Source organism: Botrytis sinoallii, assembly GCF_014898435.1.
Source record: "Botrytis sinoallii strain Bc 23 chromosome Unknown BSIN_010, whole genome shotgun sequence".
Taxonomy (NCBI): domain Eukaryota; kingdom Fungi; phylum Ascomycota; class Leotiomycetes; order Helotiales; family Sclerotiniaceae; genus Botrytis; species Botrytis sinoallii.
In genome coordinates, this window is record NW_024066037.1 from 480401 (window position 1) to 496514 (window position 16114).

Consider the following 16114-nt stretch of genomic DNA (forward strand, 5'->3'; position numbering starts at 1 on the left):
CCGCTAAAGACTTTTGCCGCGCAGAAGGTTGTCCACGATTTCAGTACATCTACTTGGAGATACCTGATGTTATACTTTAAGTTTCCGCTTCTGGGCTCTTGGTTGCCTATGTTCTTACCTGGTGGCTACATGAACTGAAATCGAAATGATAGTGATTGAAGGATAGGAAAGTCTCCCCATCCCCTTCCTTCATCACGCATGTTCTACTAGTGGCTCATTAGGTGCGAGTAACATACTAAGTATGCTTCATCTAAGCACAGGGCTAGCATCACAGACCACTTGGTCAAGTGGATTTCACAAGATCATCCCCTCATCTACCCTGACATAGAATCGTGAGACACGTTACCATTCATCTTGACAACTACTTGGTTGGCTAAAGAACGAGGGTTTCGAGACATAAACTCGATTCTGAACCACATGATCGTTAATTTCTACAAGGTAACGGCACAATCAAGAGCTATTCATTGACTAATCACTTCTTCTCTCACTTATCAGGATCCATGGTAAACTAAATCACCGCCAGTCACCCCACCACTCCATTTCGAGTCTCGAATTGGAACAAAAGAGACCCAATGTGAAAAGGATTGATAACCCTGGAAAGAACATTATAGTGAGAGTAATACGATCATAAATCATGATACACAGAAAAACACTTACACAGAAGGATTCTTCTAGGTTTACGGGCTTACACTATGCGTGCATACAGCCTAAAGATGCCGCAATATCCAGTATCTCGGGCTTACGGTCGCATTCGGTTGCATTCGGTCGCAAGATGTTCCCAGATAGCTTTGGGAGCTTGAACTCGAAAATTTACATTGGGCGCATTCACCAAAACCAATTCTCCAGTAGTGAGTAATAGAGGACAAATGACCATAACCCTCGCTAAAAGGATTCAAAGGTTTCATTGTGCCATGAAGGTAGCAGCTAAGATATGTCAGCTCAAGATTCGAGAAGAATCGTAGATTTTCCGGATGTAACCAAAATCAAGCTATCGGCATCAATGGCGTGTGTATTTTTAATTTTACTGGGTTTATTGCATACCCATATCTACTCTTATTTGTCTCCCTTGCAACCTTGTCAGAAATACGGTATTCTCATTTGCTACCGGAACACGGCAGGGATTCAAATACATGACAGCCATGTGGGATTTAGAGCCACGCTCCATAATATCGCCACACGCCTGCATACTTCTAAATGTTGGATCGTTTATTTGAATATTAGCAAAGGCTACCCAAGATCGTTCTTCTTTGTACAAGCACAAGTACAAGTATAAGTTCCTGGCTCAGTACTTCAAATTTTTATTTGGTTATACAAGAGTCGTCTTTTGGGGTCGAGAAACATCTCCAAACCTCATTTGAAATGCTCTTCGCCGACTTCATCACCCAAGCCACAACTTTGCTCGTGGCAAGCTTGTCTCAACTTCAAACCAATGGCTTGTCATTATGGGGGACGCTCGATGCACCACAATTACCTTTCTATAACTTAACAAATGTATGTTCTCTAGATGCCATCTTGGCCGTCTACCGAGATTAATGATAGTATTCCAGGCGCCACAGACATCGCTGCAGAACACTTATGGAGCGATTCCAAATACAGGGCGTACCGTATATTATGACTGGACCATAACTAGAGGATATATAGCTCCTGACGGAGTGAACAAAAGGTACTTCGAGACAGATATTCATACGGCAAACCTTGTTTGCTAACGAGATGGTAAAATAGCGTCATCCTCATTAACGGGCAGTTCCCTGGGCCGCTTCTTGATGCCAATTGGGGTGACATGATCCAAGTCACTGTTCGAAACCATATCAAAGACGAAGGAACTACCATTCACTGGCACGGGCTTCTGCAGAATGGCACACCTTGGATGGATGGCGTCCCTGGAATTAGCCAATGTCCCATTAGTCCTGGCAGCCAATTCACGTATCGATTTAGAGTATGTTCAGCTTCATATGTGTCTTTGTAGCCCTTCCTAACAAACTTGCAGGCAGATCAATATGGCACTGTAAGTGATGACCTTTTCCATACAATTCTAGTCTAATCAAAAATTCAAGTCATGGTATCACAGTCATTACAGTGGTCAATACGGCGCTGGTCTTTTCGGACCATTAGTCATATATGGGTTCGTTCGCTCCCAATCTTTCCTAAGGTCCTATCATTAAAGTTCAAACAGCCCTCATAACGTCCATTATGATATTGATATCGGCCCGGTTATGCTCGTAAGTAATTCTTAATAGATCATCCGTGTTCTTGGGCTCATTTTGAACTGCAGCATGATTGGTATCACGCCGATTACTACCAAGTGGTGGAACGACTTTTCTCGGTGCCTGCAAATCCACTTGCAGCCAACAATAACCTGATCAACGGAAAGATGGATTTTAATTGTAGCGCGATCACTGTGAATGCCTCTTGTACAGCCAACGCCGGGCTTTCTAAGTTTCATTTTCACCCGGGTAAGACGCACCGGCTTCGTCTCATAAACCCAGGCACAGAAGGGAACCAGAAATTCAGTATCGATGGGCATGTATTAACAGTTATTGCTATTGATTTCGTTCCAGTCGTACCATATGACACGAATGTGGTAACTGTAGGAGTTGGACAGCGCACAGACGTGATAGTTAAAGCTATTGGCAAGGTGGGATCATCATATTGGATGCGTTCCAACTTTAGCCAGCTGTGCGCATCTAGCCCCAGTCTACAGCCGAACGCTCTAGCTGTAGTATTGTACGACGGCGCCAATCCAAACAGCAGGCCTAAGTCCACACCATTTTCTTACAATGAAACGAATTGCTTGAACGTAAGCGGCCCACTCTTAAGGCCATACATGAAAGTACCATCTCTAACCAGACATTCAGGACCCCCTTAATACAACTACCCCATATGTCAAGAGTACTCCGCCAGTCACACCACAAGTCACCCAAATAATAGACATAAATTATGTTATCAATGGCTCCGGTATGTTTCTATTCACCTTCGGTGGCAGCTCTTTCCGGGCGGATTACAACCAGCCAGTTCTTCTTACAGCCGCAACAGCAACAACCTCAACATCGAACAGCGGTACATATACCAACAGCACATCGCTCTATCCAACTACTATGAACGTTCAAGATTTTGGAACGCCTGCCTCTGTTCGTCTAATCATTACAAACAGCGTGCCAGTCTCTCATCCTATGCATCTTCATGGTCATAACTTTTGGATACTGGCCGAAGGAGTTGGCACATGGGATGGAACCATAACTAATCCATCCAATCCGATCAGAAGAGATACCTTCATGATGGCAGCAGCTCTTAGAACAGGCTCAAAGGCATACACTGTCATTGAATATGTTGCTGATAATCCTGGTGTATGGCCGTTTCACTGCCACGTCGCTGGACATGTCTCAACTGGGCTGTTAATAAATGTATTGGTGCGTACCTTAACCTGGAAACGAATCCATGGCCTCTATATTTCATTCACTGACTTTCTCCAGGAACAACCGGATGTGTTAGCCAATAACTCCCAGGCTTTGAAATCAATATCGCCGACGTGTGAAAGTTGGCAGAAATGGACGAAGTCTCATTTGGTGGATGAAATCGACTCGGGGGAATAGTTTGCCAGTTTTCGTTGAAATAGATTAGAATATGAACGGGAAATGATATGTGGCGATTTCGCACCGCCGTTTTTTTTAGATGAACACTGTCACAATATTCGGCGGACAATGATCATTTCTGCGACTCATGATGAGAAATGAGCGAATCGCACAGGCAGACGCGGCAGCTATTTGGAATCAATCTTGGATTTAGTAGAGTTGATTGGTAATTTACACATAAGATACATTATTTTTCATAAATAATGTGAGATTTGGAAAGGCATGTATTTTGAATTGGAAGACATGTAGCTATCATTGAGATCTCTAGCTTCACTGACGATAGGTCTTAGGCAGACAATCCGACTTCCTTATCCTGTCTCACGACAGGAACCATTTCTAGAACGTACGGCTCCTTGACCCACAAGCCATATGTCTTTTGCTCCACCCACAACTTCTTGTAACAAAGTTCTCCTTCCCTTCCTTCCGGAATGCGGAAGTCAAAATTCCACAACAAACGACCTAGTATGAGTTTCATCTCGGCATGAGCTAAAACTTGCGCAATGCAGTTTCGTGGTCCAACACTAAACGGCTGCACAATCTTGAAGTTGTCATCTTTGAAGGTTTCCTTGTCGAAGTATGGATCGGAGGTAGTTGGTTCGAACAGAGAAGATGAGGTTGACGATAGCCAGCGTTCTGGTATAAAGTGGTCGGCATGGGCAAAGTGATCATGGTAGCGATATGCAGCGATTTGAGGAAGGCCGACGAATGTCTTCAGAGAGGTGGAGGAATTAGTTGTGTTTCAATTTTATTAGGGATGTTAAGACTGGACTGAACTTACGCCTCCTGGATACATGTCTCCGGCAATTGTGTCACCACCATCCGGCACAGTACGTGGTATAGAGCACGGCACTGGCGGGGTATATCGAAAATTTTCTTGGAATACGGCTGTGAGATAAGGAAGGTTCTCGAGAGCCTTCAGGGTAATTTCAGACTCGTCCGAGAACGTCTCTCTAATCTCTTTCTTCAACTTTTTCATCTTCTCAGGCTGCAACATTAGGTTTCTCGTTGTTGAAAGTAGCACTGTAGAAGTGGTTTCACTTCCTGCAATGACCAATGTTCCTGCTGTTGCTTCTATTTCCGGCATGGTCATTGTATTCTTCGTATTAGCGCCAACGATATATGACATGAAGTCATTGCGACCAGTCTCTAGATTGAGACGTTTTTGTACCCATTCTACACTACGGCGAAAATGATATATACGTTCGTTGAAGGCTGATTTGGGGATACAGTACCACAAAATCTTATCAATTACCGGGTAAAAAGTTATACTGGCTAGGAGGCACGATGCTTTGAGATGGGCAAAGAGGAACGATACCCAGCGATGATATTTTCCTTTCGCGAGACATTCAAAAGACTGTCCAAATGTCAAGTCACCCTGTGTTTCCTGTTGTCAGAATCTTACACAATTACATACGAAGATTACACTTGCCGTAATATCAAAGGTAGTAAAATTGTACCAATCTTTCAGATCCAGGAATCTTCGTGTTCGAGCTTCTTGTATCAACAGGCCCGTATACTTCTGCAAGAATGGCTCTTGGGCTTTCAGAGCGCCTGGAGAGAAGGCATGATTCAAGATCTTCCTTTGTCTTGTGTGATCATCCTCGAAAGAATCCAGAATTGAGAAGACTCCATTTGGAGCTGGTCTAATCCAAGCGGGGTTTTTGGTAAACTCAGCATGCCCACGACCTCGCGCTCCATAGATGTCATGCCATGCTTGGCCATCAATGAAAGATAGTTCGTCTGGTGCTAATCGTACAACCTTGCCATATTTGGTGTGAATGGCCCAAGTGTCATGGACCAGGTTACCGCGAGATAGAGATATTGCGTATGGAAGACGGGAGATCTTCCAGAGCAGTGGGCCTGGGTACTTAGACAGCGGGTGGAAAAAGTAGTTGTAGAAACATCGGAAAGTATTATACTAGAGACGTTTCAGTACGAAACAGAGAAAGTACTCACGCAAAATTTAGGGCAACAAAGAGGACTACAACTGTAACTTACTGCTAGAAAAAAAGCCACAAAGTACAGACTGACAGCCTTTAGGCCAAGCTCATTAGGAAAATAGTGATCCATTATTCACCCTATACATGGTGGTGGAGAGCACGGGGAAACGGCAGACTATGTCTGTGTTCAACAGTTCTAATGGGCATGCCCAACTACCCGGAAACTATTCCAGATTTTTCCACATCGTCAGGAGACAGCAATCGGCATGAAAGCATTGTTGCGACTCGCGTAGGCGTCGTGAATGCCATGTAGCAATGTCTCCTGCAGAACCCCAGGATTGAGAACCTGGAAAATTTACCCCGGAATAAAGCACGGAAGAAGATCTACAAGCTTGACTTAAGCAATGTAACATCTGACGGGCATACAGGACCTCCACCACCATCCGTAAAAATAACGTTCCCGTGTTTTGTGTAATCTCAAATTATGGAGGCAGTGACATATGCCTATGATCTTATTGGGCTGATTTCTGAGGAAGTCTTGGTCACTAATCATAGATAATATCCCTCAGCTTTGAGACTTAGGGATTGTATATCAATCACCCTATTCAACCTGTAAGTATGTGCTCACTTGCATAAGCAGCATTAGTCTTGCAACTCTCTTATGTACTCGGAGCAAGAAAGGCTAGCGTCACCAGCCCCCCTAGCATGCTGACCCACCTGCCGAGCTAACGCCTAAAGCTTAATAAGACCATAACGCTTGACAAGACAAACGAGACAAGCTAATAAATGCCTAAACAGAAGATACCTACAGTAGTATTAGTTACGCCTCGCCACACGTGTTCATCTGCGAAGTGGAAAGTCGAGATTGATTATCATCACATCTTTTTTATCAGGTGCGCATCACACGATCACACTTTAGTCTCTAAATTCCTTGTCCCATCTCATCAACTACACGATACCAACCTATTCACTCGGAAATTGATATCTATGCATTAGGGCTGATCGGCTTGAAGAATCAACAGCTCAAACAGACTAAGATATTGTCAATTCAAACCAGCCAAGTCACGTGACTAGACACAAGCGCTCGTCTGGCCAAGAAAGAACGCAACACAAAAAGGACACACTCTCTTCAATATTCAAATCCAATATTTTCATAGCTTTTCTGAAAACGCCCCTGTGATTCGATATAGGCAAATCTCATTATCCTCAGTGTAAGAGTTGGCAGCCCACATTTTACATGTACAAGATTCTTCGGGTTGAATTATTTTAAGATTACAGAAGAGCTCCACCAGTACACGCCACTGATGATACGCTGAGAGCGAGTCCTCTACACGATGGTCTGATCTACCGTTCTAGTTTCTCTAATGGCACCATCAGGTATCTCATCAGAAAAACTCCTAGCACTCTTTCTATCAAGCTCAATCTCACTATCTTGTGGTAAATAGTGTTTGGACCGTGGGCTTCGTCGATTAAATCCGGATAAAGAGCCTCTGCTTGCAGAATCCTGTGTTGTACGGGTTGAGCCGAAAAGACTTCGTAAAGACTGTCCAACTTTTGTGTTGGTCAAGACATAGCGGAAAAGTTGCGGACAGACCAGCAGACACGAACAGATGATTGTTACGTTCAACTCGATGGATCTTATGCTTGTTAGTTCAGTATCATTTGCCCCGATTGCAGAATTGCTTACATCCATACGGCCTCGTACATAACGTCCCAGGTTTGATCTGCGTCACTATCCTTAAGTTTCACAGCTATTTCAACGTTTCGAGCCAGAGTAGCTCCCACAGCACTGTTTTCCTGGTCAGAATAATGTTTTTCTCATAGAAGGTATCCACTCACAATCCACCAATAGCAAATATTGCTGCCAGTCCCAACTTTCGTCCCCGACTTAGCTGTAATCTGTACAGCATGGGCATGGGCAGAACAAGAATAATGATATCCGTGAGTAGATTTAGGGCACCAATTGCAAGGTCAGTCACATAGCCGTCTAGGCAGACAGCCTTTTTGCCGGGGGTTTTGATTCCGAACGCCGCAGCGACGGGATTGCACCAAAAGACCTGCACCAATGTTGATGCGATGAGGTAACAAATCGTGAATACCAGAGTTCCATAAACTGTCCAGCGAAAGGCTTTGCTTGGTCTGAAAATCGACAAATAATACATCAAGATGGATACTTTGGCGCAAAGGATTCCGGGGGGCCACATTATATCCCCAATTCTATGAAGCTATCGTTCCGTTAATTTGGAGCGCCCTTCTTGATCATCTCTGAAGCCTACCAGCCAAGTATTCCGGTTAATTGGGAGACGAAGGTCCCAAACATGATGCGCAATCCCATAATGTTCGATGTCTAAATATTCTGAGCTATTATGCGAATCAACGAAGGATCGAGTGGTACTGACCAACAATGAAGCAGGTGGCTCTGGCAATCGAAAAGGCCTACATGATGTAAGCAGGAAATTCGCATTTGCTCTTGTTGGTAGTCATACCAGCGCAAAAACGATCAGAACTGGAGATACATTAGTATTGTCTGAAGAATGCCTAGTATTACAATGACACTTACCATCATCCCATCCTAGCTTTCTTCCTGCCATAGACACTTTGGTCGTCAGACGAAGTACCACAAAGATGAATGCAACGCATAGTGTTGTAAGAGTTCCTGCCATGTACATTCCGCCATTGCTTTCGGGGTGGTCGAAATTTGGTGTCACTCCTGGTGGAGCCGGTGCTGCAACGAAGCCTTCTCTACCGATGAGGTCAAAAATTGCCATTGTAAGGAACGCACGGGCTCTGCTAGCCCAAAGAAAGTTGTGGAGAAGTGGACTCAATCAGCTTCTTGTAGATGTCTTGGTGGTTCCGGTGCGTGTATTATACAGAGTTCATTAGATCCGATTTCTCATTCTTGATTGCATAAATAAAGACTTCAAAATTCAAATGTAGAGATTCTTCCTCTCAAATCTTTCGCCATGGTTTCAAAAAGGCCCCCTTCAAATGCTGATGGAGGGTGGTAGTTGGACATACAACTTGGGGAATTCGTGAATCCGTAAGATCCAGTCATCTTGAATGTATCTAAGCAGAAAGATACGATATTGATCCATGAAGTCCTCCAATAGTAACACGCGTGAGAAAATAGCTAGTGGCTAAGCCATAAGTTTTAGTAATGGTGGCAACAGTGGGTGGTATCGTGTCTATCCAATGATGAGATAATGACCCTGGAAATCAGCCTGTGTAATCATATGCCTCCTGTTTCCGCTTACAGTAAATGGGATGTCTGGATGGCAGTAATCACTTGAGCTGACAATAGATCATATCTGACTATATTATTAGCCACCTTGTAATATAGTCATGTATATGTTAAGGGATCTACCGTTCAGGCGGTTAAACTTCAACAGCGCAGTACATGCATCTATTTGCTGTTTTAAGTTGAATACATCCGACGGCGCAGTGCATGTATCTAGTAGAAAAATTAACTCATAAATATACATACTAGCTGGAGGAGGTCGAAATACGTACTTCGATAGTCTATGCATTAGTGCTTATGTACTATAGCATCGTTATTAGTATGTCACCCATCCTGGTATATAGTTTATTGCTGAAGAACTACTACTATAGTATAGATGAACCCCGAGGTAAGGAAGGGCACATTTTAAGCGCCAATTTTGTCCGGGGCGGGCTGTTTCCAGGTTTCAACTATGCGAGGCCGGTACCGACAAGGTAGTAATTGTCTCATTGTGATAGGATTCGAATGATTTGGATATAGACGAGGTCAAATGCTGAGGGTTGTGATTGAGTGTTTCATTTTTCCAATCCCTACTCCCACTTCCTGCAATTTTGTAAGGAAGCACGATGCGATTGTTCATATCGACTTTGTTTGAATCTCCGATTTCCTGATTATGCACTTTTGAGAACCTGCATAGGCACATTTCTTAAATCTCTTTTTCCGCTTGGAAAATACTTGAAATTGTGGTCTGAGACGTTCCGGATGTATTTGAAAGCATCAAGAGACAGAGATCTGCACTTCTTCAAGGCTCAATGCTCAACCCCATACCCAACCCCACCCCTACCCCCCTTCATAGGCGAAATCCCGGTATACTAAATCACTTAAATAGAACCATATATTAGAACACGTGTATTTCGATATCTTCTCAAAATATCAATCTTTATGTTATACTATATTTTGAAACCCCTTAAACATACGAAATTTCTCAAGTTTCATTTCAAATAAATGATTGCTCAATTTGATGTCGAATATTGAAAAGAGCGAAACGTTTTTGATCGTCTGGGTTTTTTGTCCTGCCTCCCGTGCATTATCCTAGCCAGCAAAACTTTCAGAAAGGATCTACATGGATCGTCGGATAACAGATTAAAACCTCACATAAGATTTCTCAATTTATCCTTATGCTGGGGTCTCGAAAAAATTTGACTGCTTAGACATCCGATTATTTGATGTCGGCTTGAGAAAGCCTCGTTTAGTTTTCTGGGGTAATTCCTCGAAACTTGTTTCAGTCTTTCAGGAAAGAGTTCTTAGTGGTTATCATTTTCCGATTTTAAATGCGTTCCTATTCATGTTCACCTTCATGATGTAGTCGATGAAATAGGAAGGTAAAGCCGTTAGAACTGCCTCTCCAAGCAGACCCCGACAGATTTGAAGTGGTTAATATTGTCAATCAAGGGTTGTTGTTCGCCATCAAATATACTCTTAATGTAGATGTGTGAGCGAGAAGGCACAAATAAAAATGCTTCATTCTTCTCAAAGTTGAGTTGGACCGAGTTCCAGAAAACACTAAAATGGGTTTCTAAGTATATGAATTTCAGTTCTGAATTGAAGAATTAGGAGCATTCGATTTTAAGAATCAGTTAATCCCCCAAACGTATGCAAACGGCAAGAGAATTTCGGTATGGCCATTGAAAATGAGACACCATCATAGATTCCAGGGGCTATCTCGTTCCTTCATCAAAATATGTGCTGTAGGGTCTGGGAAACAATACTCATGAGCTAACAAATTTCCTGGTCGCGATTTGCCTTCTGGAAATTTGAAATCGTAGTTGAGAATAAGATGAGCAATCAGGATTTTAATGGCATGTGCTGCAAAGAATCTGCCTGGACAGGAGTATTTTCCATGACCAAAATGCATGTTATTTTTATCAGTCATTGCGAATTGATGAAGGTTGCTTTGTCCCGGCTTTTGCCTCTCGTAATAGAAGCGAAAGCCTTGGAAAACACCAGGATCGGGAGTTACAGACTCGAGAGCAATCGGCACGACAGGTACTACCATATGAACACCCTTTGGAAGTATTGTGCCGTCGGAAAGCTGTATGTCTTCCATTGCAGCACGTTTGAAACCAACTAAGCGCGTTAGGAACGTGTCTGTATAAAGCAACCACAAAAAAACTTACTAAGACTTGGACCGTTTAGTCGTTGTGACTCTTTCATGAAACTATCAAGCTTCCTCATTTTTGTGAGCGTCGTCTTCTGCCAACCTCCATCCTCCTTTAGAGCCTGCAAGATCTCTTCTCGAAGCGGTTCGAGGTATTCTGGATGAGCAATAATGTCATACAGAACCTGAGTTGCTGTCATAGAAGTTGTATGAACAGACGCCAACGCCAAAACAAGTAGTCTATGAACCAGCTCTGCCGCCTGACCATCCCGCTCGTTCCACGCCTCATCCATCAACCATTGCAGAAAATCATTTGGTCGTTTGTAATCTGGATCGTTGACTGTTTCCATTCGCCTGCGCTCTTCCACAATGGGTGTGATGAGTCTTTGTGCGTTGTGAAGATTCCGAGAGACGGCCCAAGTAGCTGGCATGAAATATGATGAGATTCGTTTGAGGTAGGGCGGAATGACTCTCATTTGAATTGCAACTCGGAAGACATTCTCCGGGAACATCCTTTGGATTTCCATCCATTCTTTGTTGCGCTCCAAGGAGGCAACTGATATTCGTGCGAAATCATGCACAACCAACCTTACTACGGTATCAAACCCAAGTATGGAAACCCAATTATCTGGCAAACGTTAGTTTCTGATAGCTGCCGAGGTGAAAGTGGTTTATAGAAGCCGGACCTTTGCACGGAGGTATCTCTTGCGTCAATGCCCATTTCATTTCTTCACATATCAAAGGCACAAAGAGGCCAAGCTTAGGGGTAAGTCGCGTATGAATGGCATGAGTGTGAAGGTTACCACGCAGCAAGATATCGATAGTGTTATAATTACCTTGGAAATTCTACATGCAGGTCAGTATGAAGCTTCCAACAGTCGAACGCGGTGTACTATTCAAAGCGAATTTGACATCTCAAATTATTTGAATCATCTTATTGGTTCCCGACAGTGGAAACTTGTGGTTGTAGGACTGCAGTCCGGACTACTAAAAATTCTATGGGTGACTTGCCTCAATATTTGCAACCATGGAGCTGAGTTTTTCTTCCGGGATCGCTCGAAGCTCATTGACGTACTTATTAGGTACAACTAACATATCATTTCCATTTATTTTGAAGAATTGATCTTTGTACTAAGTACTTATCAGAACAATGATTTATGGAGTCATCGATGGAGCAGATGAAGGCTTTACCTGATGATATCCTTCTTGAAGGAGGTTCATTGCATTGTTGAGATACTGAACCCTCGCGGGGTAGGCCCATCTCAGGCCAACAATAGGAGCTTTCACTGCAGCATTGCCATGGGGAAAGAGCACAGCCCTGAGCCACGAACCTAATAGAATGGAACAGATTGCGACTAGAGCCAATAACGGTTTTGTTATTGAAGCCTCTCCATAACCCATGATCTCTATGAGGGACATTTTAATCGAAATTCGTCAACTCTCTGATCGGTTTGTATCTCAGGAATTCCAACAATTCCACTCAGTAGCATATAAACGGATCTTCACCTCTAATGCCCTCCCCCGCACTTTCTACATCTCTTAGCTAGCAATATCTTCGATCCTAAGGTCTCTATCCTTACTATCTCAATCTAGCACTTGCTCCATAGCTTTGCTGCCAATGCACGAATCCTTCGCAATGTGATATAATGAGGCGCAAATAAGACATGTACATATGCACTCATCTCCTGCAGTGACAGTAGTATCTTTATGCGCGACTAACAAGGATACTTCCAGGTTCTCATGAATCAGAATTGTCATGTGTCGGTGTTGTTTGGATATGTACTCCGTTTGCGAAAGTGACTACTCACCTAGCTTAGTGTGTATACCTGGTTCGTATAGAAGTTTGATGGCTTCCTGGGGTCAACAAAGATATACATCAAGTTACTCAATAGAACCAAATGCCGAAAATACCCATATTTCAATACTTATATGATCATATCACTTTGTGTCGTAATTGTTTAATCTGGTAAAAAATATTGAAAATACAATGGGCACAGTAGAGACAGTGCGGAATTCGGTAAATGGTCTTAGTAATACATAGGTACATGTACCGAGATACATACGGTATAACGTCATCATAGTGTCATCACGGAGTATTTCGCAAGATCCGATTGGCTAAAAAGAAATACATGAATCTTACAACCGAAAGTCTCCTTGCTAGTGCTCACCTTGTACAGTAAGACATGATCATTTTAAGTACAGCAAGTTAAATTTCTAGTGGGTTACAGCCGTGGATATAAACGAACTTGCGAGCGATCAAGGGATACATCAACCCAAAATTACCCCATGTCGTGTTCTACAAATTCTGTTGGACCGCGACCCCAACACTTTCCAACATGCTTCCAAGTTGGTGCTACCTACTAGAAATGGAATAGATAGAAAGAGGCGGTGTCTATAGAAACAAAAAGCCCAAAATGACTGCGGCCACACCTCAAGTGAGTTGCCAGTACTTTCACTGACTTCTCTTACCCTGTACAATCACCAGTCTAGAGATCATGGAATCCAATCCAACTGGCGCGCCGAGAGCTTCTAGTGCCGTCAAAGATAACGGTCAATCGGTTATGATGACAGCCGACGAAGAAAAAGCAGCAGCAACAGTGCCTACGGGAGATGAAAAACAGGACCACGATGCAAAACTCGAGACCGGGTCAAGTCAGCCTGTGAAATTGCCAGAAAGAAAAAGAACCATACATGGCATCAAAGTATTGTCAAGCCATTTCCTTCAAACTGGCCCCATGGTCATGCCTAAACAATAGTGCGGGGACTGATGAGAGTATACCTTTTAGTGGGTCCTTTTAGTTGTCGCCATTCTCTCGAATCTTTGCTTCTATGCCATCGATAATACAATAGTAGCTGTGATTCAACCCGTATGTCCTGCAAGAGCGAACAGGTACCGTGTGTCAAACTTACACCATATTGTGTAGGTCGTCGTCAAAGATCTCGGTGAAGTCCAAAATTTACCATGGATTTCCGTCGGGTAATATGAGTCCTTTGCAACCTCCAAAGATGGGCTATCTGACATTTTTTTGAGTTTCTTGATGGCTGGAACAGCCACGGCATTAGTTAATGGGAAGCTCTTTGCGTCCTTCAACGCCAAGATCTTGTACATAGCGGTTTGCACCTTGATGATGACGCTCTTCCACTATAAAATTCTGACACTGAAAGTTCTCGTTACTTTTCGTCGTCGGCTCCATCATATGTGGTGCAGCTCCAAATATGACAGCACTGATTTTTGGTCGTGTGATAGGAGGAGTTGGTGTATGTAACACATCATTCTCCTACTAGCCATCACTGACCACGTCAAAAGGGCACTGGAATGTATCTTGGGGCTCTCACGTTGATATCGGTCAACACTAGTCCCAAGGAAACAACAGAATATATGGGATATCTGTAGGTGCTTCTAGAGATGCTTTTGGTTTCAGCTAACGATTCGCGAAGTGCTTTGGTCTGGGGATTCGGATCTGTTATTGGACCTCTTATTGGAGGTGCCTTTACGGATAGTTCTGCAACTTGGAGATGGGTAGGTTTCGTTGATTAGACTTTTTGCTAGGCTCACATTTTCTAGGGATTCTATATCAATGCACCCGTGATTTGCATTTTTATTCCAGTGTATCTCTTCATAATACCATCGTACACTCCTCGTCCAACAGAATCTTTTCTTTCCAAAATTCAAACCATAGATTGGGTGGGCAGCGTATTGAGCTGCGGTGCTTTCGTTGCTGGTATCATAGCTATCAATTTTGGAGGCACACTATATCCTTGGCACAGCTGGCAAATTATTGTTTTGTTTGTAGTTTCTGGAGCATTGTTCATCGCCCTCTTCCTGCAGCAGCACTTCAACTTCTTGACTACTCAGGCACTTCGTGTGCTACCGATACATCTTCTCAAGACAAAGGATATGATCATATGCTTCGTGTGTCAAGGTAAAGATATTTTAGATACATTCGAGACAATCGCTTACACCTCGCAGTTGCCGTTGCACTTATAGTACCTGTTCCGTTATACTATATCCCGGTTTTCTTCCAATTAGCTAAGGTATGTTGCAAACCCTCACCTCTAATCTTGTATCTTTCCACTAATGTTAGTACTCGCAAAGGGAGATTCTGCTCTCCGAGCCGGAGTCAAAACACTTCCTTTGATATGCTTCTGGGTGACCTCGAGTGCCATTCGTGGACGTCTTATGGGGAAGCTAGGATGGTATCAGCCCTGGTATATCGCCGGAAGTATTTTGAACATTCTCGCTGGTGTCTTTCTGAGTATGATTTGTTCTAATTTCTTCTCTTGATATACAGATGGAAGTAATATTGACTTGTATGTTAGGTCGTATCAACATCACCACATCAGATGCTGTCATATACGGACTTCAGGTCCTATCTGGAGTAGGGACGGGCTGCTATGGCCAAGCAGGTTTTGCAGTAGCACAACGATTAGTGCCCCCAGCCGATGTTCATCGCGCAATATCTCTCATGCTGATTGGTACGAAAATTCCCTCATTGCTGACCAATTGTGCTGATCACCCTTCCAATATAGCACAACTCACTGGAACCACACTCGGTCTTGCAATTGCTGGAGCCATGTTTCAGAATGTTTCACTACCTCGAGTGCGGCAAATAGTGCCATCCTTCTCAGCTTCGCAATTGAGTAATCTAATCACACAAATTGGCGGTGGTCTTGATGATCAGCTGAATGAAGTGCAGACTAAGGAGGTTCTGGCCATCATTGTTGATGCTCTGACAGATACGTGAGTGTAAACTTCTTTGTGTTTGATCAAATTCGAAGCTAAAACCATTTAGATATATCCTCATTTACGCAGCAGCAGCTCTGTCCCTAGTACTCTCAATATTCTTCACCGTATGTTTGCTTTATCTCCATCGGATGTTTCCCACATATCTATAGGCTGTCCTTTTGCTAATGACTACGCTGTAGCCTAAGAAGCTTTGGTAGATTGAAGAAGTGTACATGGTAATTGTTAGGCCATTATTCACGTCTTCTTAATGAATGTCGAGGCGTGCTAGCTTACCAGGATACAGTTCAGGTAAAAGGATATTGAGAGAAAACCATCATATGCTCAGCGACCCCCTTCAAAAGTAACATTTTTTTTGATATTGCGCGGCGTTCAAAATTATAAAGGCCCATTTCTTCCAATTGATTTCCTCGACATTCGCTTTGT

The 16114-nt window shown here is 43.2% G+C and overlaps 5 protein-coding genes across 5 annotated transcripts; 2 read left to right on the top strand and 3 right to left on the bottom strand.

The window, feature by feature from the left end:
• Positions 1-1359: 1359 nt before the first annotated feature.
• Positions 1360-3590, top strand: EAF02_006300 (uncharacterized protein; the record flags this gene model as incomplete). The annotated part of the gene is made up of 9 exons (XM_038902348.1): positions 1360-1491; positions 1548-1663; positions 1723-1936; positions 1988-2005; positions 2055-2122; positions 2174-2219; positions 2273-2797; positions 2856-3407; positions 3471-3590. 9 exons carry the CDS (start codon positions 1360-1362, stop codon positions 3588-3590), a joined length of 1791 nt encoding a protein of 596 aa, XP_038757568.1.
• A 325-nt stretch (positions 3591-3915) lies between these two features.
• On the bottom strand, positions 3916-5699 carry EAF02_006301 (uncharacterized protein; the record flags this gene model as incomplete). Its single annotated transcript, XM_038902349.1, has 4 exons — positions 3916-4338; positions 4408-5004; positions 5059-5547; positions 5628-5699. The coding sequence occupies 4 exons, from the start codon at positions 5697-5699 to the stop codon at positions 3916-3918; spliced, it is 1581 nt and encodes a 526-aa protein (XP_038757569.1).
• A 1197-nt stretch (positions 5700-6896) lies between these two features.
• EAF02_006302 (uncharacterized protein) lies at positions 6897-8337 on the bottom strand (the record flags this gene model as incomplete). The annotated part of the gene is made up of 7 exons (XM_038902350.1): positions 6897-7206; positions 7257-7358; positions 7409-7794; positions 7846-7916; positions 7969-8005; positions 8056-8075; positions 8130-8337. The coding sequence occupies 7 exons, from the start codon at positions 8335-8337 to the stop codon at positions 6897-6899; spliced, it is 1134 nt and encodes a 377-aa protein (XP_038757570.1).
• Positions 8338-9670: 1333 nt separating this feature from the next.
• On the bottom strand, positions 9671-12363 carry EAF02_006303 (uncharacterized protein; the record flags this gene model as incomplete). Its single annotated transcript, XM_038902351.1, has 5 exons — positions 9671-10913; positions 10964-11572; positions 11631-11790; positions 11956-12075; positions 12136-12363. The coding sequence occupies 5 exons, from the start codon at positions 12361-12363 to the stop codon at positions 10489-10491; spliced, it is 1542 nt and encodes a 513-aa protein (XP_038757571.1). The 3' UTR covers positions 9671-10488.
• Positions 12364-13374: 1011 nt separating this feature from the next.
• On the top strand, positions 13375-16098 carry EAF02_006304 (uncharacterized protein). Its single transcript, XM_038902352.1, has 14 exons — positions 13375-13646; positions 13731-13811; positions 13869-13921; positions 13976-14057; positions 14110-14202; positions 14252-14334; positions 14383-14464; positions 14510-14867; positions 14915-14979; positions 15041-15200; positions 15265-15420; positions 15475-15685; positions 15738-15795; positions 15871-16098. Exons 1-14 carry the CDS (start codon positions 13440-13442, stop codon positions 15886-15888), a joined length of 1707 nt encoding a protein of 568 aa, XP_038757572.1. The 5' UTR covers positions 13375-13439; the 3' UTR covers positions 15889-16098.
• Positions 16099-16114: the final 16 nt, after the last annotated feature.